The sequence below is a fragment of the Erpetoichthys calabaricus genome, chromosome 1, assembly GCF_900747795.2.
Source record: "Erpetoichthys calabaricus chromosome 1, fErpCal1.3, whole genome shotgun sequence".
Classification (NCBI taxonomy): domain Eukaryota; kingdom Metazoa; phylum Chordata; class Cladistia; order Polypteriformes; family Polypteridae; genus Erpetoichthys; species Erpetoichthys calabaricus.
The window spans coordinates 81,825,695-81,849,926 of record NC_041394.2 but is presented as its reverse complement, the minus strand read 5'-3'; the positions used below and the strand labels follow the sequence as shown (position 1 = coordinate 81,849,926).

The 24,232-nt window shown below is 38.7% G+C and overlaps 1 protein-coding gene across 1 annotated transcript in view; it reads left to right on the top strand.

Moving 5' to 3' along the window:
- mrpl11 (mitochondrial ribosomal protein L11) overlaps positions 1-21,801 on the top strand; it is a 389,263-nt gene extending 367,462 nt beyond the window's left edge. The window contains exons 5-6 of the mRNA XM_028802951.2: positions 18,055-18,214; positions 21,297-21,801. Coding sequence (XP_028658784.1) covers positions 18,055-18,214; positions 21,297-21,420 — 284 coding nt within the window. The 3' untranslated portion in view covers positions 21,421-21,801. The remainder of the gene's footprint in view (positions 1-18,054; positions 18,215-21,296) is intronic.
- Positions 21,802-24,232: the final 2,431 nt, after the last annotated feature.

Here is a 24,232-nt window from a genome sequence, read left to right as displayed (position 1 = left end):
TGCAGTTCTTTAGACGTTGTCCTGGGGTCTTTTGTGACCTCTCGGATGAGTCGTCTCTGCGCTCTTGGGGTAATTTTGGTCGGCCGGCCACTCCTGGGAAGGTTCACCACTGTTCCATGTTTTTGCCATTTGTGGATAATGGCTCTCACTGTGGTTCGCTGGAGTCCCAAAGCTTTAGAAATGGCTTTATAACCTTTACCAGACTGATAGATCTCAATTACTTCTGTTCTCATTTGTTCCTGAATTTCTTTGGATCTTGGCATGATGTCTAGCTTTTGAGATGCTTTTGGTCTACTTCTCTGTGTCAGGCAGCTCCTATTTAAGTGATTTCTTGATTGAAACAGGTGTGGCAGTAATCAGGCCTGGGGGTGGCTACGGAAATTGAACTCAGGTGTGATACACCACAGTTAGGTTATTTTTTAACAAGGGGGCAATTACTTTTTCACACAGGGCCATGTAGGTTTGGATTTTTTTTCTCCCTAAATAATAAAAACCATCATTTAAAAACTGCATTTTGTGTTTACTTGTGTTATATTTGACTAATGGTTAAATGTGTTTGATGATCAGAAACATTTTGTGTGACAAACATGCAAAAGAATAAGAAATCAGGAAGGGGGCAAATAGTTTTTCACACCACTGTATGTGATACAACATCCATCCATCATTCAATGTGTTTGTCCACTTCATGCTTGTGGGGAGCCAATACCAGTCCGGGTAGCACTGGGTGCAGGGTGATAACCAACTGTAGACAAGGGTACCAGTCCATCACAAGGCACAGACTGTCACATCAGGACCAATTTAGAGCTGACTAGAGCTGAACTCAGATTCAGATGGGTAGATGCCATCTGTCATCTCAACTCTCAGCCCAGTCATGTTCTATGCTGAGTTTGCAAGTTTTTCCATATTTAGATACTTCAGTTTCTCACCAATTCCCAAAGTTATCAATGTATGTTTAATTGTAGACCCTTCTGTCTACTGCTTTAATGGAATGAATGCAGCTTCTATTCAGCAACTTGTGGAGAAGATTGCACTTGTTGAACATGGCTATTCAGACCCATCTGGCCATGTTTTAGGGGAATTTAATGATGTTCATCAAAAACTGCAGATAGTAGTCCTGACTAAGAACAAGAAGATACCACACTATTGTTACTTCACTGACTCAGAGGCATATCTGGTGCATATCGACATTTTCCAGTCAATCAGATCATAATGTGGTGTTCTTCATTTGCACATACTGTACTTTAAATACAGAGGCTGCAAAACTTGCAAGTCAGTGGAAAAAAACTAAAAGGCAGTGGATAACAACAACAACAACATTTATTTCTATAGCACATTTTCATACAAACAATGTAGCTCAAAGTGCTTTACATAATGAAGAAAAAGAAAAAAGACAAAATAAATAATTAAAATTAGGGAACACTAATTAACATAGAATAAAAGTAAGGTCCGATGGCCAGGGAGGACAGAAAAAACAAAAAAAAAACTCCAGACGGCTGGAGAAAACAATAAAATCTGCAGGTGTTCTGAGGCCATGAGACCACCAAACCCCCTCTAGGCATTCTACCTAACATAAATGACCTCAGCTAAATAGTAGAAATATTAAGAGGTGATCTTAATGCTACAAGCTGGAAAACATTTAAAGACACCTCCTGTGATACTACAGAATTGACTGACAAAGTACTGTCTTGTATTTATTATTGTGCGATTGTGTGTATCCCTCACATATCAGTCTCAATAAGTAAAAATGACAAATTCAGATTTAATATTAAAATAAAAACACAGTGAAGAAAACAATGAAACTATTAAAAAGGAAGTAAGCATGATTTCAAAGCCAGTAAAATGCCTTAAAGGGCCAAAACTGAATATAAAATAAACACCAATTACTGTCGTCGTGTCTGGCATGGTCCTCTGATAATCACTGACTAGATCTAAACTCTTGTTTCCAACAAACCAAATAAATCCTACTGCACGCAAAGACAAAACAATACAAAAGTAGACATCACTGAGACAACCAGTTTGTTGTGCTATACAAGATACCAAATGAATCACGAGACAGATCAGGATACTGAAAACTAAAGTAGGGGTCAGAACCGGAAGATTGAGAGAATTTAATAAGGAAGTCAAATCTTGAGACAAAGATCAAAGTCAAAAATGCAGAAAGCAAGGTCAAATACCAGTAAATCATAATAGTTATAGACAAAACAAGGAGCCCAAAAGGATTTTTTGGTCTGAAAACTTGGATAGTTAATTGAGCATAAGGATGACCTTTTAACCTGTTGCAATGTTACTGTCAAGGTCACAAGCACCACCATTCAACCCCAGTGACGCCGTCTGTGTCTTACCAATGGGAGACCAAATTAGCAATGGCCATGAAAACCAAAATGACAGGGAAAATAATACAAAATAAATTACAAAGATCCAAGCCATTCACTTTAGGAAGAAATAAATGCAATAATTTAATTCCATAATTTCAAAAACCCCAAATGGAGGGTCTTGAAAGCCCAGAAACCTAATAATGAAAGAACAAAAAATTAACCAAATCATACTTCATTACACAGTGGGAGGTCTCCACAAATTCTTTTTATTCAGAATAATAATGTAATGGAATGCGGCCTCTTGGTACCTAGAACAGGAAGAAAACATCTGGGCCTGACCTGATTTTAACAATAACACTGAAATCCAATGCAAATTAGCTTGCTCCTATTTTTCCACTTTTTTAATGTTTCACTTAAGCAGGCTAAAGTTCCAAAATACTGTAAGAATTTCATTTAATGTTATTCCAAAGACATTCCACCATGTGCAACCTCAGTGACTACCTCAGTGTTACTTTGACATTTGTCGTAATGAACGTATTTATATACAATGCTCTCTCCAATGTGTACTTATTAGGAATCTCCCACAGCAGGAACTTTGTTTTCAGGAACCAGTGAGTTCCTGTATCATGTAGGCCCTGGGGCACTTGTGGTCCCTGGGCACGTTTGTGTATTGCATTGCCACTGCACAACAGGAACTGTAACCTTTATGCAAAATATGTGCCATGCAAAGAAGAGTGATGCAGTGCAAAGTGAGGTTCATGGGACACTCTGAGACACAAGCACCCCTCATTTATTGATTTGATGAAGCACATGGTGCAGCACACCATGGAGGTGGCTATGAAGAGTGATGCAGTGTGAAGCGCGGTGCAATCGGGAGTTTGCGGGGACCACTGCACCTTATTGCTGTGAAGTAATCATAACTTCATGGGGAAGGTCATTGCTTCCATGTGGTGCATGATGTGGTGTACCAAGGAGGTGGCTGTAAAGAGTGATAAGGTGCAAAGTGCTCTGCTCCATCTTCACCAATAATTCACCAAAGTCAAAACTTCTAACAGATTTGTTAGATGGCACCAGTGCTTCTTGTCAACCAATCATCACAATTCATTGCCTGAGCACCACCCACAATACTTCCTGGCTGAATGAAAGTACATTCCTTGGAGTAGGAGCTCAAAAAGTGCCAGGAACTACAAATGGTCTGAGTTTCTATGGTGGGAAAGCTACAAAAGTTCCTGAGTTTCTCAAAAGTCCATGGTTCTTGAAAACAGTTCCTGCTGTGGGAACATAGCACTTGGTACTTAGATAAATAGGTCAGTGAAGGACAAGGTGCCCCTGGGCTTCAAGGCTTTCTTATATGTCTGCAATCACCTAGCACCTCTTTATTGACTAAGGCTCTGCTGTTCACACAACATTCCTCTCTAGTCTTTAATAAACTGAAGGACGTGGATATCAGACAGTCCTTGTGTTATTGATTATCTGATTTTCTTTCTTATTTGAAACACACAACATCTCTAAGCCCCTCACAACAAGTATGGGTGCCCCGCAGGGCTGCATTTTATCAGCACTTCTTCATTTTTTTCTGTAGTGGAAACTAAATTATTTATGAGAATTCTGTAAGAATGGTCAGGTTTGTTTACAGGAACACGATCACCTAACTGATAAAATATTGTAGCCTAAATAATTTTGAAATTAATGTCAGTTCAAAAAAGAATGGGTAGTTAAAGGCTGTGATCCAAATTGAGCTGGAGACATGTTTATGACGAGTCACCACATGACTGTGTAGTAAAATTAGTTGAATTTATCCAAGCGTGAGTCCCGTGGCAAGTGATATACCTCCCTGTGTTTAGCAGACTTTTATTGCGGTATGCAATCTTAGACATGTTCTTTAAGCTCAGCTGTTTAGGCATCACAGACAGCTTTTGTTTCTTTGGTACGAAAATATAATTAATATTCCCCCACAAAATCAACCTGTGAAACAGTCAAACTGAAATAACTGACAGCAAAGAAGCGTATAAAAAAAGGAGAGAGAGGAATGATGGATGAGCCTATGAGGCGAAGAGACTGTGGAGCTACTTAAAAATGTTGAAAAGAACTGGTGAGGTGCCAGGGTGTGATGAATTCTGGGGTGTTTCTGTAGGGGCATCAGTATGGTGGGGGTATATACTGTACAGTATAGTGCTGTGGCAGTGTTGTATGCTAAATAGAATTCCAGTTGTCATGTACAACTGCTCAGTGCCTCATTGCATGTTCGATGATATGGTTTATATAAAATGCAAATCTGTAACAGACGTGCCAAGAAAATTTTATATTAAATTGAAAATTACTCCGTGAGGACAAATTCCTTCTCTTAACACTATTTTAGAGTGGTTCTGTAAATTTCAATCTACTGATAGTATAACGGAGAGGTAGAAGAATACCGAAAAATATCAAATACATGAGACAGGTGGTGGATAGAGCTCTCTACATTCAGTACAATGAGAGCGGGTACCATTTTGAACTTTTCAGAAGGGAAACTTCGACAAATTCTTCATCAAGACTCATCCTGTCATCTGTATAAACTACAAACAGAACTATGTTCTTAGGAGTAATTTTGCTGTGCGTGTCAACCTTTTGTACTCGGTTTATTGAATTAGATAGATAGATAGATAGATAGATAGATAGATAGATAGATAGATAGATAGATAGATAGATAGATAGATAGATAGATAGATAGATAGATAGATAGATAGATACTTTATTAATCCCAAGGGGAAATTCACATACTCCAGCAGCAGCATACTGATACAAAAAACAATATTAAATTAAAGAGTAATAAAAATGCAGGTAAAAACAGACAATAACTTTGAATAATGTTAACGTTTACCCCCCCCCCCCCCCCGAGTGGAACTGAAGAGTCACATAGTGTGGGGGAGGAACGATCTCCTCAGTCTGTCAGTGGAGCAGGACAGTGACAGCAGTCTGTCGCTGAAGCTGCTCTTCTGTCTGGAGATGACACTGTTTAGTGGATGCAGTGGATTCTCCATGATTGACAGGAGCCTGCTGAGCGCCCGTCGCTCTGCCACGGATGTCAAACTGTACAGCTCCATGCCTACAATAAGAATTATTAAATGAAAACTAGCACATACTGAACAATGTGCAAATTCATTAAGAAAAATGCAATTTATTTGAAGAATATTGTTTAAAACAATTAAGTTATTTAAGACATGGTAAATTAATGGTATTGATTCATTATTTTTTGACTACTTTTTATTTGGAAGTGACGATTTATACTGTTCCTTCAAAAAAATTATGTTATAAAGAAAAATATATTTCTCTCAGTTTACATTAAGCATTTACACTGACAGTGATACATCTCAGAAATGTCTTTCATGGTTTGAATGATAAGTTTTATAAACAATATGTTTGCTTTTAGTAATATTCACAGAGAAATAAGCTTGAAATGAAACAAAAGCTTATACTTTTTTGTTTTATTTTATTATACAGTACCACCATTGTTATTTGTCTATATATGGCTCTGCTGTCATTATGGTGATAACTTTCTCCTTACTGTACATCCCTGCATAGTGTCAGTTTTCTCATAAAGTTAAAGAACACCGTGCTTTAAAGTAAAAGAAAAGATCCCTCTCAGCCTTATCCATCCATAGCCTGGTTGTTAAGGTGGAGGAGAACTTCATGTTCCTTGACATCAGTAATAGTGGATGTCAAAACAGTCATTATGGTCGAGAAAGCCCAACAAAACCTATCATTTACAGGACAGTTAAAGAAGTACAGTATATTACAGGAAGCAATGCGTTTTCTCCACAGATCCATCATTTAAAATGTTTGACGTTCTCCATCACTGTCTGGTTTGTCAGTAACTCTACCACAGACAAAAATGATCAGAGTATGAATAAAATGGATGGCTTCTACACACTGTAGCTTCACCCTATGTTTTCTAGACTAGCCTGTGATCTAATTAGGCCTGGTGGTTACCGGCTAGCCGATGCTCACTATTCTTTCAGTTGGTAAACTGCTTAGATCTATGAAGGTGAAAACTAGCAGTTTTTATAATGTTACTTGCCTATCAATGGGGAGATTCATGAAACTAACATCTTGCCCTTTATATACTGCATGTGCTTATGTAAGTGGCTTTTGAGGGTTGCTGGAGCACGGTAGTCACTGGGGACTATAAATTATCTGTGACTGACAGAGTGTGTTTGTTAGTGCGCCTTTTAATGGCTGATGTCCTATCCACATTGATTCCTTCCTTGCTTTTGGCACTGCTAAGTTGAATCCTCACTTCACAATCTTTAAATGACCATAACAAGTTTTTCTGTGTGCTGTCTTTTTAACTGTAATGTATTTGTAATCACTGTGTTGGATGTATAAGTGAAAATTAGCTTTTTAAGAGTAAATTGAATTCATTCATTATATCAAAATATTTGTAAGATTTGTATCGGCGACCGTACACTCACTTATTTTCCATTACCCACCTAATTCTCTGCACTTTTCATTTCTTCTTACTGCAGTGACACATGGCTGCTCAAATTAAAAATTAACAAACCTAATCTATTAGCTTTGTGTCAATGTGAAGCAGTCCACGCCTGATTAATTTTGCATGAGATATGTGGCTTTTCATGTCATGTGTTCTTACATTATCCCCATGTATTTTTGCTGGAAAGAAAATGGAACACACAGGCTTACCTTTCCGAAAACACCTGACAATAGAAACCATACAGGAGGCCCAAATTCTTATGTAAGGTCGATTAAATTAAACTTTGACAGGTAGAATGGGTAAAAAGAAGAAGGCAGAAAGGACGACCTTAAGAAAAAGTAGAATATTCCATAAGAAAGAAGATGAAACTATTAGCAGACACAAGCTCAATTATAACAAACTGGAATGTGGGGATGTATGGGACATGGTATGTTAAACTGAAGAGGTAACAGCAGGAAATGAGGCTCTGGAAACCAATCCATCCTTCATCTTATAACAGTAGGCTGGGAATCCCGATAGGGAGTCTCATTAAACTCGAGATCAATGCAACCTGGTTATAGATTACAAGAAGAACTTGACACTTGGGAATTGAAAAAAAGGCTGCTTTAATGGCATCTGGGCAATGTGCAGCATGCTGTAGTTAAAGTCAAACTGATTGCTGCTGCATCAAATCACATAATTGTATAATTTCTGAATTCCCTGCCAGTTAGGGTCTAGTTTGAATTCTGCTATAAGCTCCACACTGGGACACGGTTGACTGCAAAAGTGCTGAGGGGAACTCTGTACGTAAGGCTTATAAAAAATGAAACTAAATACCCAAAAATTAATTTACCTGTTGCTACTCCAAAAATCTTTTAGCCCTAAATTCAGACACTAGGTCTCTAGCAAGCACAAATCGACTTAGAAAAGAAATGTGAACGCCTTTTGTGATTGGTGGAGATGCTGCTTCTGTGGTAGGTCAGTAAAGCTCTTTGGGGGTCACCACCTCCTCAAACAGAGTCAAAACGGGATGAGGCCTATCACTTTGGATGGTCACCAGTCCATCGCAGGGCCCAAACATGTGCACATAGTTTACAATTAATATATCACTAGTTAACCTAATATGTCTGACTTTGGGGTGTGGGGAAAAAAAACAGAGTAACTGGAAAAAAGCACATGTAGATGTGAGGAGAACATTTATGTACTCCACCCAGATAAGACTATGTGAGCTCATGGTGCTGGACAGATGAGGCATCATCACCACACTGGACCTGGGCATTTAAGAGATAGATAGATAGATAGATAGATAGATAGATAGATAGATAGATAGATAGATAGATAGATAGATAGATAGATAGATAGATAGATAGATAGATACTTTATTAATCCCAAGGGGAAATTCACAAATATGCCCCTTATGGTGTTGATGACCCCTCATGACCCAGCAATTCTTCCATTTTCTTTTCAATAACTGCATGCGTCTGCTGGGTTATATGATTTGTCAGCTTCTACTAATGTTCCATTGGGGTCATGTCTAAGAGAAAAATCACTTGTGGACACACGTGGAGCCTGCTTCAATGACATCTCACGTACATGTTACTGAATCTCCGGTTATGTCAGTTTCTCCATTAATTCTCTATGACCAGGGCATGGTATCTTCACTTGACAGTATTCTAAACCATGACTCCCACATCCCAGGTGTGGAGCAGACTACTTTGTGTTATCTAAATTACATCACTGCCCAGACCCTGCCTGCCCATCATACTGAAGAGGTTTGTCACGCTTCCATTTCCTGTGAGATTGCAGCAGCTAATCTGTGCACATGAAGAGCGATGACTCAAAATGATGTTGTGGAGAGTCTGATTCTGGTCCAGATGCAGACATGTGCACTCCTTTGCCATGCAGCTGGGTCTATGATTTTTGCATCAAATCTAATCATCTATAAATCAGCACAGCTACAGTAGCTTGGCACACCGGTTGGTAGTGCTGCCACACCACTCCAGGGATCTGCGTTCTGTTCACAACTCAGTCACCATCTGTGTGGATTTTGGACGTTTTCTCTTGCTTGTTATTTATTTTGTTTTGCAAGTGCCCTGTTTTCCTCCCACATCCCTAAGATGCACACATTAGCGTAACTGGCAATGTTAAACTGGCCCAGCGTGAGTGAGTGAAGAGTGTGGGCGAGGACATCTTTGTGTTTTCCATTGCGTCTTGCATCTTGATGCCTTCAATTTCGGCTTTGGCTCAGAAATGTGGGTTCAGAAAATGGATGGATTTTTTGAAATTGCAATACCTGCTGTGTGAATTCTTATCTCATACAGTATAAACCTTTCATTTAGCTTTACGGCCTGCATTTGGTAAAGTGTTTTCCAAAGGTTTCTCTGCAGGGCTTTGTCAATCCAAGTATTAATTTTTCTGTCAAGCCTTTTTAGATCTATCATTATCTATTATTTATGAGCACAGTTATTTTAAATCTCTTTATTGTGCTGACTTTTCAGTTTACTCTGCTGTCAATCCAACTGATTTTGCCTTTTCTAAGGTCTCTGTCTAATGTTGTTTTTGGATCTTTTCTACTAATTATTTTGTAACATATAATCATTCATTCTGCTACCGTCTGCATTATTTACACCCTGCAAAAACCATTATGATGAAATTTGCTGTGAATGAATGTTTCATAAAAAAATAAAATTGAAATTAAAGGATTTTTTTTTTTGTTGGAATGTTAATGTTCCACTGGCCCAGTTCACATGGCCAGTCAGACCTTTTGCTGTTTTACATTTTATAAGGACACAAGCTGCTTTGTGAGGCATGAGCAAATACTGCCATCTAGTGGATGAGTGTCTAATCACAATGTATTTCTATTTTAAATACATAGTCCCCTTTGATAGCTCTGTAATGGATGCCAATATGGTTTGAAATTTGTGTTTATTATGCAATTTATTACTTTTTTCAAATAATTTAGCATTTCAAAAACAAAATGTAGGTAGTATTGCTGCTACCTTATACCTCCAATGACTCTGATGGCCAGATAAGCATACTGTATGACCATATGACAAGCCAAATGAACATTTAGATTTTTGAAAATGCACTTTATAAATTCGTTTCAAATTATCTCAAAATAAGTTAATGTACATCTTAAGATTCCTGCAATACAGTGTATTTCAATGTATCTCAAATACATTTGTATAAGATTGTATAGGTTTATGTTGTCATTATTGTCACATGCTCAGAGTACAGTGAAATTCTTACCGTCTACCCAAAGCACCATGATGTTCCAACAATGATGGATGGATTAAAAGCCAGAAGTCTGTATGACCATTGGCATCAAGTGACTCCGTGAAAAACCCGAACTACAAAGAGGACTATTTCATTTATGTTAGGTAGAATGCCCAGAGGGGACTGGGCGGTCTCGTGGCCTGGAACCCCTGCAGATTTTATTTTTTTCTCCAGCCTTCTGGAGTTTTTTTTTGTTTTTTCTGTCCACCCTGGCCATCGGACCTTACTCCTTTCTATGTTAACTAATGTTGTCTTATTTTAATTTCTTATTTTGTCTTTTATTTTTCTTCTCTTCATTATGTAAAGCACTTTGAGCTACTTTTTGTATGAAAATGTGCTATATAAATAAATGTTGTTGTTGTTGTTACTTGCATGTGCTGATTAGTATACAATGCGTCACCAGTCTCTGGCGCCATAAATAATAAGTAGAACTACTGTACCTTCAAACCTCTGTCGTCTTTACCTGAAAGGGGCTGCTGAGTTCCTTATGTACAGGATAGTGAAGGTCATTACTGCCTCACAGCACTTAGACTACAATTACAAAATCTTCAGGTTTTTTTTCAAATGGACTTGTGCTTTCATTTATGGAATCTCAAAATGTGTTTGAGTTTTTTTGAGATCTCATGAAATTAATTTTGAGACGTCTTTTCTAAAATATCTCACATAGAGGAAAAATCCATTTTAAGGTTTCGGGAAATTAAGTGGAGCAATCCAGAAATGTACTTCAGATATCTCAGGCAACAAAGTGAACATGAAGATACCTGAAATGACTTGAAGCTACCTTCATTACATTCTGAGTTATCTTGAAATAAAAAAGCAAGAACATTCTCAAATGCCGCAAGCGTATTTCCTGACGTCTTCAAAAATTCTTCTTGTGCAACTCTAAATATCTTGGGTTCAATTCAAGATGTCAATGATGGGAAGGCATATTGAAAACAGGAAGGCGTTTCATTTTGAGATTTCATGAATTGCACACACAGTTATTTATCTGGAAAATTCATTTGAAAGGCAGGCACCTTCTTATCATACAGTGTATGAACTGCTTTATTGTACAATGCATTTCAAGATATCTGTGAATGTTAACTTGGTGTTCCATATTTGTATGTTTTTCCCGTTTTGTCATCCTCATGTGTGATCTGTGAAGAACTCGTATCCTGCCTCACACCAAACACGGTTAGAAGGCGCACTAATTCACCATGACCACGATTCAGAGACAGGATGGATGAGTGGATTTTGTGCCAATTGCAGCATGCTTAGTATTTGTCATTTAATAATCATCACATATGTGTTCATTATTCCTTAATTATCTGATTGTTTTTCCCAATGAGTTGTAAGAAAATACAAATTAATTAGTCTGAAAACCCTACTGAGGGACTCAAGTTAATGGTGCGTCATTGTTTTTATTCATAAACATAATACATTTTCTAGGATTGTTTTTTTTGTACAAGTAATTAGTAAAGGTTTGCAATGAGATGAAAATATTTTCAGAGATCTAGACGTCCTAAACAAGTGTTCTGTATTGTTTGATTAGTAGCAGTACAATTGTCACGTGTGCATGGAGAACAGGGAACTTAAACAGGTACTTAAATTTCTTTAGACCTCAAAAAACAAATGATAAAACATCAAAGTTTCATTTCGTTGATTTTTTTCTGCCTTAATGTGAAATTGATGCTGCATAATCAAAGATATTTGACATTGAACATTGCAGTCTGTGAGAGTGACAAAAATAAAAATCAATTTGCCCTTTTATAGCATGCATTTTATAGAGTCTAGTAAAGTGAAACTCACAGGCATGCAGAATGGCTTCTCCAAGAACCCAGGTATGCATGAAAGGCAAAGGCACACAAGGTTTTCACCTTATGGTTGACTTGCTCTGTTTCTGGGAAATTTACATTTAAAAGAGATACAGCAGATGATATATGTATGCCACTTTAGTGACCTTTACGAAGATTGTCCATCCACAGTATAGTTTTATAACATCTTCCACCATTAACTTCTTATCCAATTCAGGGTCATGTGGAGTAGTTTTCTTTGGCGTCAGCATTGGGTGCCATACAGGAACAAACCCTGGACAAAATGCCAGCCCACTGCTAAACGCACTCACCCCTACTCTCCCAGAGGACTAGTGTGGAGTAACTAATGAACCTAAAGTGCACACCTTTGGAGTGTTCAAGGAAAACTGGAATACTCAATGGAAACCCATGACAGCACAAGGAGAACGTGCCTATTTCAGTAGGGCTAACTCCTGCACCACTGTGCCGTCTGACAACTCCCTTATTAGTTTATGTAGTTGTGTGACAACTTCACATGTTGTTCTGAACATTTTGGAAACCAAACACACCCAACATACTGTACCATCTTCATGGCTTACAAACCTAATGCAACCGAGCTTTAAACTGTGCTACGTGCATTCAATTTGTTATCAGATGGTAGATGACAGTCCAACGATCAAGTGTGCATTTCTTTGATCCTTTTCCTTCAATTTTTTCTTCAGAAATATTTGAAAAGATTCAGAAGAGGTAAAGTAGGTAGCCAAGAATATCATAAGGTAACTCAAGCATAGAATGTCTGATATGGGGTCTTACTCCACTGTCACTTGCCATCAGGCACGGAACAGGTTCATCCATCAGCAGTCACCATGATTTTAGAATACTTCAACTCTTTAAAAATGCAAGGCACATTGTGATTCTATGTGGGCCAGAAAAGTGTAAGCTGGAGATTCTGCCAGGTCTAAACAGTAAAATATGGCTCGTTACTTTCAGATTCAACCTTGAAACCTTGTTCCGATAGCTCATTAACAGAATCTCTAAAAGACAGTAAACCTCTCAAAAGAAATGGGCATTCTGTTTCTGACAATATCTGAATTTAGGGTTACTAATGGGAATAATGAAAAAAATCACTACATAAACCTGCTGGTTTTATAGAACTTTAGGGTGGAGTGGTGGCTCTGAGGCTAAGGATCTGCACTGGTATCCTGAAAGTTGCCGGTTCGAATCCCCGTCTCTGCCAAAAGAGATCCTACTCTGCTGGGCCCTTGAGCAAGACCCTTAACCTGTAATTGCTCCAGGGGCGCTGTACAATGGCTGACCCTGCGCTCTGACCCCAAGGGGTATGCGAAAACTAACAAATTTCTAATACGAGAAATCGTATAAGACGAAATAAAGAACAAAAAAAAAAAAAAAAAACTTAGATGGCCTTGGATTGGCTGGAGATTCTCTGGCAAAATTACTGAAGATAGGGGGGAAAGGTAAGAAATGCAATTTGTGCAGAGTAACCATTCAAAATCTCATAGCTTTGCTTTAGCTTCCCAAGTAAAGTCATGTCACCTGTTTTATAGTGAAACACACTACATGTTATGAGCTCAAGAGTTTCATAGTACAAAAAGTCCCGAAAATACCTGAAAAGCCCACAACAAAGAGAAAAATTGCCCCTCGATAGTAACAAAAAGGGCCAAGTAGAATTTTATCAACAAGAAAACTCCAAAGAATGGTCAAAAACCAGAGCTCAAAAATCAAGAAAATCACAAGAATAAACACAAGATGCTGCAAGAGACTGTGGGTGGTCTCGCCTGTATAGGACTGAATGTCATGATTTAGGCTGAATATTGATGTTTTATAACCTTTTCCTTTAAGAGAAGCCATATTGTGTACTGTTGTTAGGGTCACGTTCTGTGTTTCTAGGGGCAGGGTATCCGGGGTCATGACCTTGACTTAATCAGCAAATCACATAAAATGTCAGCCTTTTTCTCCTCATCCAATCTGTGGATAAAATTCTTATTTTCAACTTGACTTCTCATGTAATTTACTTTTCATGTCTTGTCTGGTTTTCAAATTATTGCATGTTATTTGACTTTGAATTTTGCCTCTCGTCTCGGTTTCTGTTGCTTTAGTTTATTTTTATTTTCTTTTGTTTGCCTTTTGTTCTCGCATCTCCCAGTTTTCTCAAGAAATTAGTTATCTGTTTTCCTGCTGAGTCAGGAGAAAAGATCAGATCAATATGAGTGACCCTGACATGCTGTGTATTTTCAGGGTACTGCTGTGGCTGTGTGAGGGAGAGAGTATTCAACTTAAGTTATGCAGGAAGGGAAAAAAAGTCTAGAGAAACAAGTACGAGAACTGCAGGCGCAAATCAGTTAACGCTTGTAGTTAATACCTCGGTGAATCCGGACACCTTCATCGGCCTCAGATTCTGAATCCGATTTGTTTTCCAGAAGATCCTAATGAGTGTTGGGGTTTCCTAAATCAGTGTCACATGGTTTCTGTAGCCCAACCTAAAATGTATCTGGACAATCGGACATGTAATTTGTTTATGATATCTCTGCTTGGTAAAAAAAAACATTTTCAATGGGCTTCCGTTATGTACAACACTAACCACCAGAACTGCTTTTCATTCATTTTGTTTATTGAGTAAAATGTTGAATTACAGAAAATGTTTGATATGCCTCTCCGTTTGGAAGTAGCGGCTAACATATTATTAGCTTGTTGTCAAGGTTCAAAACCCATAAATGAATGTACTATGGAGTTCATGATGTTAGTTACAGAAGCACTTTGGGAAGACGTGGCATTATTCCGGTGTTTAAATGAGGATTAAGCTCTGAAATAAAGGATGAGTTAGTCAGCCACAATATTGGTAACAGACTTGATGTGGTGATAGAGGAAGCCCAAAATGACCTACCTTTAGACCGATTGAATCCAAGGCTGCTCTAGAGCCTATAGATTTGGGAAAAACAACAATTGATATTAGTGAGCTGATTAATGGAAAAACTCTTATGTTGGGGTTGGAAGGGTGGGAACGTGTATAGTCAAAGAACGTTTTGTCATTTCCAGTGTGGTTAATAATACTGTCACAGATGCTCTGAATGATTCAGGTGCAACTGGGAATTTTATTAGCTCCTCCATGATTGAGCATTTACAGATCACTCCAGTACATCTTCAATATAAACTTCATGTCCTTTCCGTGGATGGTCATCCCATTGGCTCTGGGCGTTTAGATTATGCTACAGTCAAGATAGGAATCTTTCACAAAGAGACATTGTCCTTTTTTGTTATTCAGTCTCCTTTGCCTCAAATAAGCCTTGGATACTTTGGTTACAGAAGCACAATCCCGTTCTTAACTGGGAGTCCAAAGATATAATACAATGGAGCTCATACTGTATTCAGAATTGCTTGAAGACTGTACCTAGGCTAGTCCTTTGTAATACTGTATCAGTTCTGCTTTCTGAATATTCTGAATATATTAATGTGTTTAATGAGCAACACACCCGAGTGTTACCTCCACACCAGGACAATGATTGCACTATTGACTTAATGCCATTGGCTGCAATGCCTAAAGGGAAAGTTTACGTCTTGTCACGGCCTGAGCAGGAGGCAATGGAATAATATATTGTGGAAAACTACCAGCATGGTTTTATAACTCCATCCAATAGTCTGATGGAGGGTCAAGAAATGGCCCTGACTCCAGACATTGATTTACCAAAAGCAGCTCATAGGCTACTGTAGGTTAGAAATCAACTTGGACGTGAAATGTCATTTTGATGTGTATGTGACCATACTGGAACGGACTATTAGATCCATTGTAGCTTCCATATATACCTTCCTGATAAATACTGCCTTTGGGTGAGTTTTCCACTGTGGGATTCTGAAGTCTTAAGTGTTAAAAAAAAAAAAAAAACTACTCCTGACATGTCCTCTATAAGATATTCTACTAGGTTCTCTGCTTCACGTTTCCAAGATTGTCTGCGCTAATGCAGTGCAGAGCAAAAAAAAAATGTTTTTTTAATTTCACTTTTTGCCTCCCTAATCCCACCTTCAGTTCTCCACATGCTATTGATTCCAGAGTTTATGATATTTTTCTTTAGTCTATATACAGGTATTGTCATAGAAGAAATGGGTTGAAACCATTCAGGCCTTGATAATGTAAGAGTGGAACAAGTTTGCCTCCTGGGGGCCGTGTGTTCCCCCACCACAATAGGTGGCAACCCTTCCATGCGCACATCTGCAGGGCTGCATGGGAGTTGTAGTTTTGTTAGGTTCTGCCTGACCCAAAAGTACTTCCTGTATGCAGCATGGTGGTACCAGAAGCACTCCTGGGTTCGGTATTGGGGAGATTGCACTGCTTGACCAGAGGGCACTGGTGTCGGGTGTAAAGGAAAGACAAAGCTTGGAGGGGAAGGGTTTGAAGAGAAAGTTTATTGTAACATGTAATGGAGAAGAAAGAAAAGTTGTCAAGGTAATTGTGTTAATAAAAAGCTTTTAGTTCTACTGGAAATCTCGTGTGGAGTTCGGGGTGCTGCTACACCTCCTACTGGCCCCAATGTAAAGCTCTGTCTATCTGTCATGTATTTACTTGCCAACTACTGGGGCTAGAACCTTGATCTTGATCAAATGCTGATGGCCAGATACGTTGTAGAAATTCAAAACATCTGAGGTACTGGCAACTTTGTCAAAATGACCTGTGCATGTGTTTTGATTATGGCAAACTGATCAGCCAACAAAGTGACACGGTGGAAAGAAAAAGAAGATTAGCGACATCTGCTGAGCATCAAGCAACTCACTAAGGTGGATGACATGACGAACAACACCAAAAAATTAAAACAGGACAAAGACCAGCAACATCTGCTGTACATCAAGTGCAGGATACCGAATGCAACAACATCAAAGACATAGAAACACTTGCGATCATCAAATATGTGTTCAGAAATCATAACCGAACTAGCAGCTGTTGCTACTTATAGTTTTTGTTGCAAGATGGTTAATGATGTTGCCTTAATGCTGCAGGGACTACATTTGAATTTTGGCCTGTTTGCAACCCACGTGAAGGTTGCTTATTCTTCCTGTGCCTGTGTGAGCTTTTCTCCAGGTTCTCTTGTTTTACGCCCTTACTCTAAATGCCTGAATGGTGAGTAAATCTGATGTGTACTCAGCAAGACTCCCATCCAATGCATAGGTTCCCAGTTCCTGTGACCCAAATGGATGGATGGAAAAAGTATTGTTTTAAAAATGTATTTAAATTTGGTTTTAGATGATTATGGGGTTTTAAATCACCAGGTTGATTTTCTGGAGGTGGTTGTTGCCATTCCTGCAAGCTATAGTTTGGGGAGGAAGTACAGTCATACCTATTTCCCCGCACCTTCCTTAGCCCCTCCAACTCCATACAGCTGGGATAAAGTCCACATAGTCAAACAAATTCACTTATTATGTAATACTGAAACTTAACACGCTGAAGATACGTAACAGGTCATGTCAGAGCCGCATATGTTGAACACATTGGAGTTGAAGCCTGAAAGTGGTCATGGCCTTCATCTTGTTATACTTGACAGCTGAACCTGACGTTTAGTTTATTTGTCAATTTACTCTTATATGGTTTCATAAGCCTTTAACAATGACTATAGCATTATCATCAGAGAAGTGTCTAGAAAACATGAAGGCATACTATAGACAGAGTTATGGTAAGAAGAAACTCTCCCCCCAAGTGCACCATATGGCTCCTGGTGTCTTTTGTAAACTACTTATCAGCCAAATAAGGTTGAAATTTTGGGCACCCTGGTGTAAACAATTCTTCAGATACCCTAATATTTGAATGAGGAATTTTGAAAACTAGGGATCTTAATGTAACAAAAGAAATAAATGGGCCACCCATCTAATGAGCTGTCACTTCACTCAGACCTGCAATTGGCATCTGGCAGGCTGGAATGGATGGCCAGGGAGGATGCCACACTTCAGCTACTGTCCTAAGTGGAATGAAGCACAACTGTGATGAAGAAAGCAATTAAAATAAATAAGTAAATAACACTTTGCTTGTGAAATATACTGTTTGTAGCTTTTGTTAAATGTTCTTAGCAGTGAGTTTTTAATTTTGAAGAGCATAACAAAACTAAATCATCTTACAGCTACCGTACATGAATGGTGCTAAGCGTGGATGGCAGATAATCATTTAGTATAGTAAATTTTAAGAGCTGCTCAGTTTGAGTATATTTTGTCAATGGATTTCTAAAGGTACTGTTTTTCTCTGCAGGTCATGCGGTGGCAGGCATGGTTTCTGTGAAGCATATTTATGAGATTGCTAAAGTGAAAGCGAAGGATGAGAGCTTTATCCTGCGGAACATGTCATTGGAGAACGTCGTCAAGTGTATCATTGGCAGCGCACGCTCCTTAGGCATCAAGGTTGTTCATAAGTAAGTTACAGGCTGCATCCAACTTAAACAGCCCTTTGCTTTTCTCTCTGTACTTTTATTAAATCCTTATCTTAATACTGCTCTAGACAATGAAGAATATTGGGGGTCAAAAGGGAAGGTGTAAGACTTTTACTTTAAAGAACTGCTTGTGTTTAACACTCAAAACTGTGCACATCTGTAATCCCTCATAACGTAAACCAGTATTGTTTTGCTTGAAAATTGGATTGTCTTAATTTCCATGATGAATAAGCAGACCACATTTTAACGAAACTATTTTCATGTAGGCCGAGAAACATGGATATCTCAATAGGTGCTTTGGGCATTATATGTGAACACATCCGAAAAAGATTATATCAACTGCTCACACCTAATATTGTTCTAGATCTTTGAAGATTCATTTGGGTAACTGTAAATAAAAAGAAATAATACTGCATTTTGTAATATTAATTGCTTTGAGTGTTCAGCCTTACCTCCCTTAATTTGTTATTTAGATTGATTGCTCCTGCATTGTGCCTGATGCTTCCTAGGACAAGCTCCAACTTCATCATGACCTTGTTCAGGAAAAGGAGGTTTAGGAAATGGTCAGATGGATGGATAATGTTTTGTTTTTATTATTTATTTCAATATCAGTGACACTGAGAAGAAAGGCCATGCTAGTATTCCACTGTAAGCCTTATGAGCTCCTTCATCATTTTCATCTGGAGTATGGAACATGAGAGGCCAGAACATCAGCTCCTTGAGTTTGATTAAAACTGAGGGCCATTCCCCACCCTGGTTGTCCACATTTATTTTGTTAATAGTTTTAAACCATTTAAAACTTGATGTTTACTGTTTGCTCTTAACAGTAGAATCCCTCAAGCCTAAGACAAAACTCGTAGTCCCTGGCCACGTTAAATTCCTTCGCACCTCTCCATTAGCATCTTTTGTTTTGTAAATGTGTCGATCAGCACAAGCAGCAAGTAGCCTGCTATCCCATCCCCTCACCGCCGCAGCTCATCTCGGGCAAAAAGTTCTCCCAGCTTGTCTGTTTATCTGGGTGTGAGGTGCCTGGAGTTGGTAGGATGATGCCCGACCTCTTGCTGCATCCAAACGGTGCCATCTTTCACCTTTACGCCTGGTGCAGCTGCGTTGTTCTTATATGTGAGTGGACGTTTATTGTAGGAAGGGCTTCCGTTCTCTTTCCCCAATGTAGAGCCCTCGTCCTCATCTGAGTTCACCTCTGTTATAGCACGTCTTTATTTGAAAACAGTAGTGTCAGATCGGGGCGAGCGTGAACGCGACTGAGAGAATAAAACTGAATACAAAAACGCTAACCTTTACAAGTACGATACATTTACACTGGCTGTTTCAGACTCCGATCAAATGTATGTTTTTATTGTATGTCTTTTGAAGGCTGCTGGCATATACAGTATATCCTTTAAACAAAAGTGCATGTTAATGGTACATGTGTTATGTTTTTGCTGAATCTGTAAAGGTGGAAAAGAATGCCATGTAGTTTAATCCCGTATGTCATTCTTTGACCAATGGATACCCGCCACAGCACTTAGCTGGCACCCTGCTTTACAAACTTATCAAATCAAGTTATTCTGCAACACAAGCTGCATTCTTTTTTTTTTGTTACAGCAGCCTACGCTTCTTTTGATTTGTTTTAAATTTTTGCTCTGTATTATTTTTTAACTTATTAGCTGAATTTTTAAGCTTCTGTTAATTAAATTGTTTACCAATAAATAAATAGGGAATAAATAAAGATGCTTACAAAGTAGCATTTAGTACATTCAGCAACTCCATTCATAAAAGCACAAATACATATAGTGTGCCTCGACTTATTCAAGCTACAGATGGCCACTGACTTGACATCTTTTGCATCCAAGCGTTGGAAAGGCACACAGTGGAGTAGGGGGCTGGAGGGGGCAGGAGGGGGCAGGGCGCGCTTAATATGTGTAAGGAGTCAGGGGGGATGCACAGTGTGCCAGTTCTACTCTTCTCCTTCATCATATCACTTTCCATGCGCAGAAAATCCATTTGTTGCGAAAGGGAGAGTTTTCCAAATGAAAGCTGACACAACTAATAATCAGTAAAATGAACTATTGGGAAATAAGATAAGGTCTGTTCAGCTGATAAAGGAAACTTCTTGACTTATGAATTAAAAAAAAATTCATTATGGATGTTCCACTGACAGGGAAGCTTGGAGGAATATTCTGGCCACATATTTATTGACTTGTCTGTATTGAGTGTTTGTCTGTCCTTCATGTGCAAGCTTCTCATTAGTATGTCCTATTTGGAAGGAGTACAGTTCAATTTTTCCCATAAAAAATGTAATTTTTCATTTACAGTGGATTCATATGTGTGCCAGCATGGGCTCCCCACCTCAGATGGTGTTGGGGTCTCCATTGACAGCAATGTCACTTGTTGTAATGCTAGAAACTCTCTAAGGTACTTTTGGGCTTTACAATGGCCTGGACAATTTATTAAACTATGATCAACTTAACCTATCTATCTAGAGGCATAAGGGATAAACCAACTGCATTAGGGGTTATTCTACCCAATCTCTTGGCTTTGAAAATGCCATTTGCAATTTTTCCTTTTACAATATTAACATTGGACATTAATGTGTACTTCTTTTTTACAAAATGTTTAAAGTTCAGTAAACTCTGAAGATGAGTTTTGTTTCGTATATAGACATATGAAAACATCTTTGGATGACCGGCATCTTCAAGGTGAGGTTATCAGTGCAACTCCAACATTGGTAATACAAATATACAAATGTTGCTAATGTCAGCTGTCAGTTACTGCTCAAGAGTGACAAGGTGTGGAAATTTTAATTAAGTTTAATGACAGCTGAACTTCCTGCAGAAGAAGAATTTTGGGCCAGAGAAGATCTGTCCAGGTATGGCAGTACTTGTTGGTCCTTAAGGAGGGCTTATTTATCCTTCAGTATCAGTGAAATATGGCCTGGCGTTGACCATGTAGTATAAAACAACCATTAAAAGTGGTGCCATGTTAACTGGGACAGAGCACCTTGCCTTTCAGGGCTGTTCCTTCATCCCTTTCATAATAATACAAATGTTTTAACTTTTTCCAGCCTGTCTGCCACAGACTACCAAACATTTCTGCAAGAGGCGGAAGAGAAGCGCAAAGCAGAGGAGGCAGCGGCGGCAGCTGCAGCATCATCAACAGATCTCACATCTGCTGGAAAGAAGAAATAAGAGAGAGAGAGGCCATCATCAATCCGTATTTTTAAAATGCTAGAAAGCAAGCAACTCGTCTCCAGTTTCCTTTTGCTACAGCTTGTAATTGGGAGAGTATGAGGTCTGATGTCCAGTAAAGAGTAATTGTGTTAAAGATTATAAATTCCTCTTTTTGTCAGCCTTTTCTCATTTGCAATAGTCATGTCATGGCTTATTTTTAAATGTTTTCTCACAGTTTGGAATGAAGTCACACAATATTCTTTCAGTGGTTTAGAACTTTCTGATAAGATCACTAATAAGTACATTAGGTCCTTAACTGCCTTTTGCAAGCTGTACATTCTTACATTCTCTAAATTCATTTTCTCTCTCATCTGTTTAATAAATTTTTTTCTACTGAAATTGTGTTTATGTTATTAATTCACTCTTCAAAATTATTGAGTTGCGTTTGCTACCTTGTTTATGTATGGCATTATGATAGATAGATAGATAGATAGATAGATAGATAGATAGATAGATAGATAGATAGATAGATAGATAGATAGATAGATAGATAGATAGATAGATAGATAGATAGATAGATAGATACTTTATTAATCCCAAGGGGAAATTTACATAGTTCAGCAGCAGCATACTGATAAAAAACAATATTAAATTAAAGAGTAATAAAAATGCAGGTATAACAGACAAAAACTTTGTATAATGTTAACGTTTACCCCCCCCCCCCCCCCCCCGGGTGGAACTGAAGAGTCGCATAGTGTGGGGGAGGAATGATCTTCTCAGTCTGTCAGTGGAGCAGGACAGTGACAGCAGTATGTTGCTGAAGCTGTTCCTCTGTCTGGAGATGACACTGTTTAGTGGATGCGGTGGATTCTCCATGATTGCCAGGAGCCATCTGAGCGCCCGTTGCTCTGCCACAGATGTGAAACTGTCCAGCTCCGTGCCTACAATAGAGCCTGCCTTCCTCACCAGTTTGTCCAGGCGTGAGGCATCCCTTTTCTTTATGCTGCCTCCCCAGCACACCACCGCATAGAAGAGGGCGCTTGCCACAACCGTCTGATAGAACATCTGCAGCATCTTATTGCAGATGTTGAAGGATGCCAGCCTTCTAAGGAAGTATAGTCGGCTCTGTCCTCTCTTGCACAGAGCATCAGTATTGGCAATCCAGTCCAATTTATCATCCAGCTGCACTCCCAGGTATAATGGGCAGACACTGCTCCAATTCCATCATCACATGTGATGAGGACTCCACCATCATAGGCCCGATCACTAGCAATGACGAGATGGCTTACAGAGAAGAGGTCTGCCTGCCAACTCAGCAGTGCTAGGAAATCCGATCCTTAATTCAGAAAAAACCAACGAAGCAGAAGATACACCACACAGACATCTGCTACAGTGGACCCCTTCATATTCTGCACACTTAATTGTGTTATAGATTTTATTTTAAATGGATCAATTTGCAGTTTTCGCCCACCAGTTTACACTCAACAACCCATAATGACAAAAAAGTGAAAACATGTTTCAGAAAGGTTTGCAAATTTATTAAAAATCCAAATTTGAAATATCTCATTCATAAAAGTATTCAGAGGCTTGATTCAGTACTTTGTAGAAGCCCCTTTGGCAGCAATTGAAGCTTCAAGTCTTCTTGAGCAAGTCTGTACAAGCTTTACATACCTGAATTTGGGCAGTTTATCCCATTTTTCTTGGGCTGATCTTCTCAAGCTCTGTTAGATTGAATGTCTGTAAACTGTCATCTTTAGGTCTCTTCACAGATGTTCTATGGCAGAGGTTTCCAAACTCGGTCCTGGGGATCACCTGGGGGCTACAGGTTTCTGTTCCAACCACATTCATAATCATTGATAACAAACAACTATTAATGGACCTCATTTAATTAGCTGCTTTCTTTTTCCCTTCTCTTATTCTACATTCAGAATAGCAGAGCATAATGATAAACCTGCACGTTACATACTGTAAATTGAAATAGATAAATATGTATGTATACTGTATTTATCCATCTAGAACTGATTTATGTGAGCTTAAGAATATTCTACCTGTCTCTTTCTTGCATGTAATGCTGCTGTACCGTTAAATTATGATGTTACTGAATCGATTCACTTTATGTCTAAAATGGTTTAGCCAAAACAGCAGTGAATTTCAACATTTTTTAAAAAGAACACTAGAGGGCACATTTGGTTTATGTAACAAACTAAAACAAAATTAGAAAAGTCATCATTCATTTATTTTCTGAAGCATAAGTACTTTTTATATTAGTGCATATACTTTTTCAGTCAAATGTTTTACGGGATGTCTGCTGTCTGTGTATCATCAGATGTAGGTAGCAGTCTAAAAATAATGAAGTGGCTATAAAAAGTAAAAGCTTTTGAAAGCAGATAAATCAATGCCAGAGATGTAAAAAGTCAATCAATTGTATTAATAGCATTTCTAGATGTTTTAGTGCTGTGCTACTGCATAAATACATCACAACACGCACATCTGTCCTTCCACCCATCCACACGTTGAGCCCAGTCTGAGGGTCTCTGGGTGCTGTGAGCTATCCTGGCAGCACTGGGCCCTGGCTCTGGCCCTGGGTGGGATGCCAGTGTTTTGTGGGATTGAATTTGGTACAATTGCTATTTATTTCAAATTATTACTAGTTATCTACCATTTTGCTGATAAAAGTTATATTGTGTTATAGAGGGATTGACAGACGAAGCTCTGACTTTCTTGTCTAACCACAGTCAGGGAGGAAGGAGGCCTTGGGTCAGACAGGAAGATCAGCCAGGCTCACCATCCTCTGGCAGCCAAGGGGTCCGCACACTTGACTATCCAGATG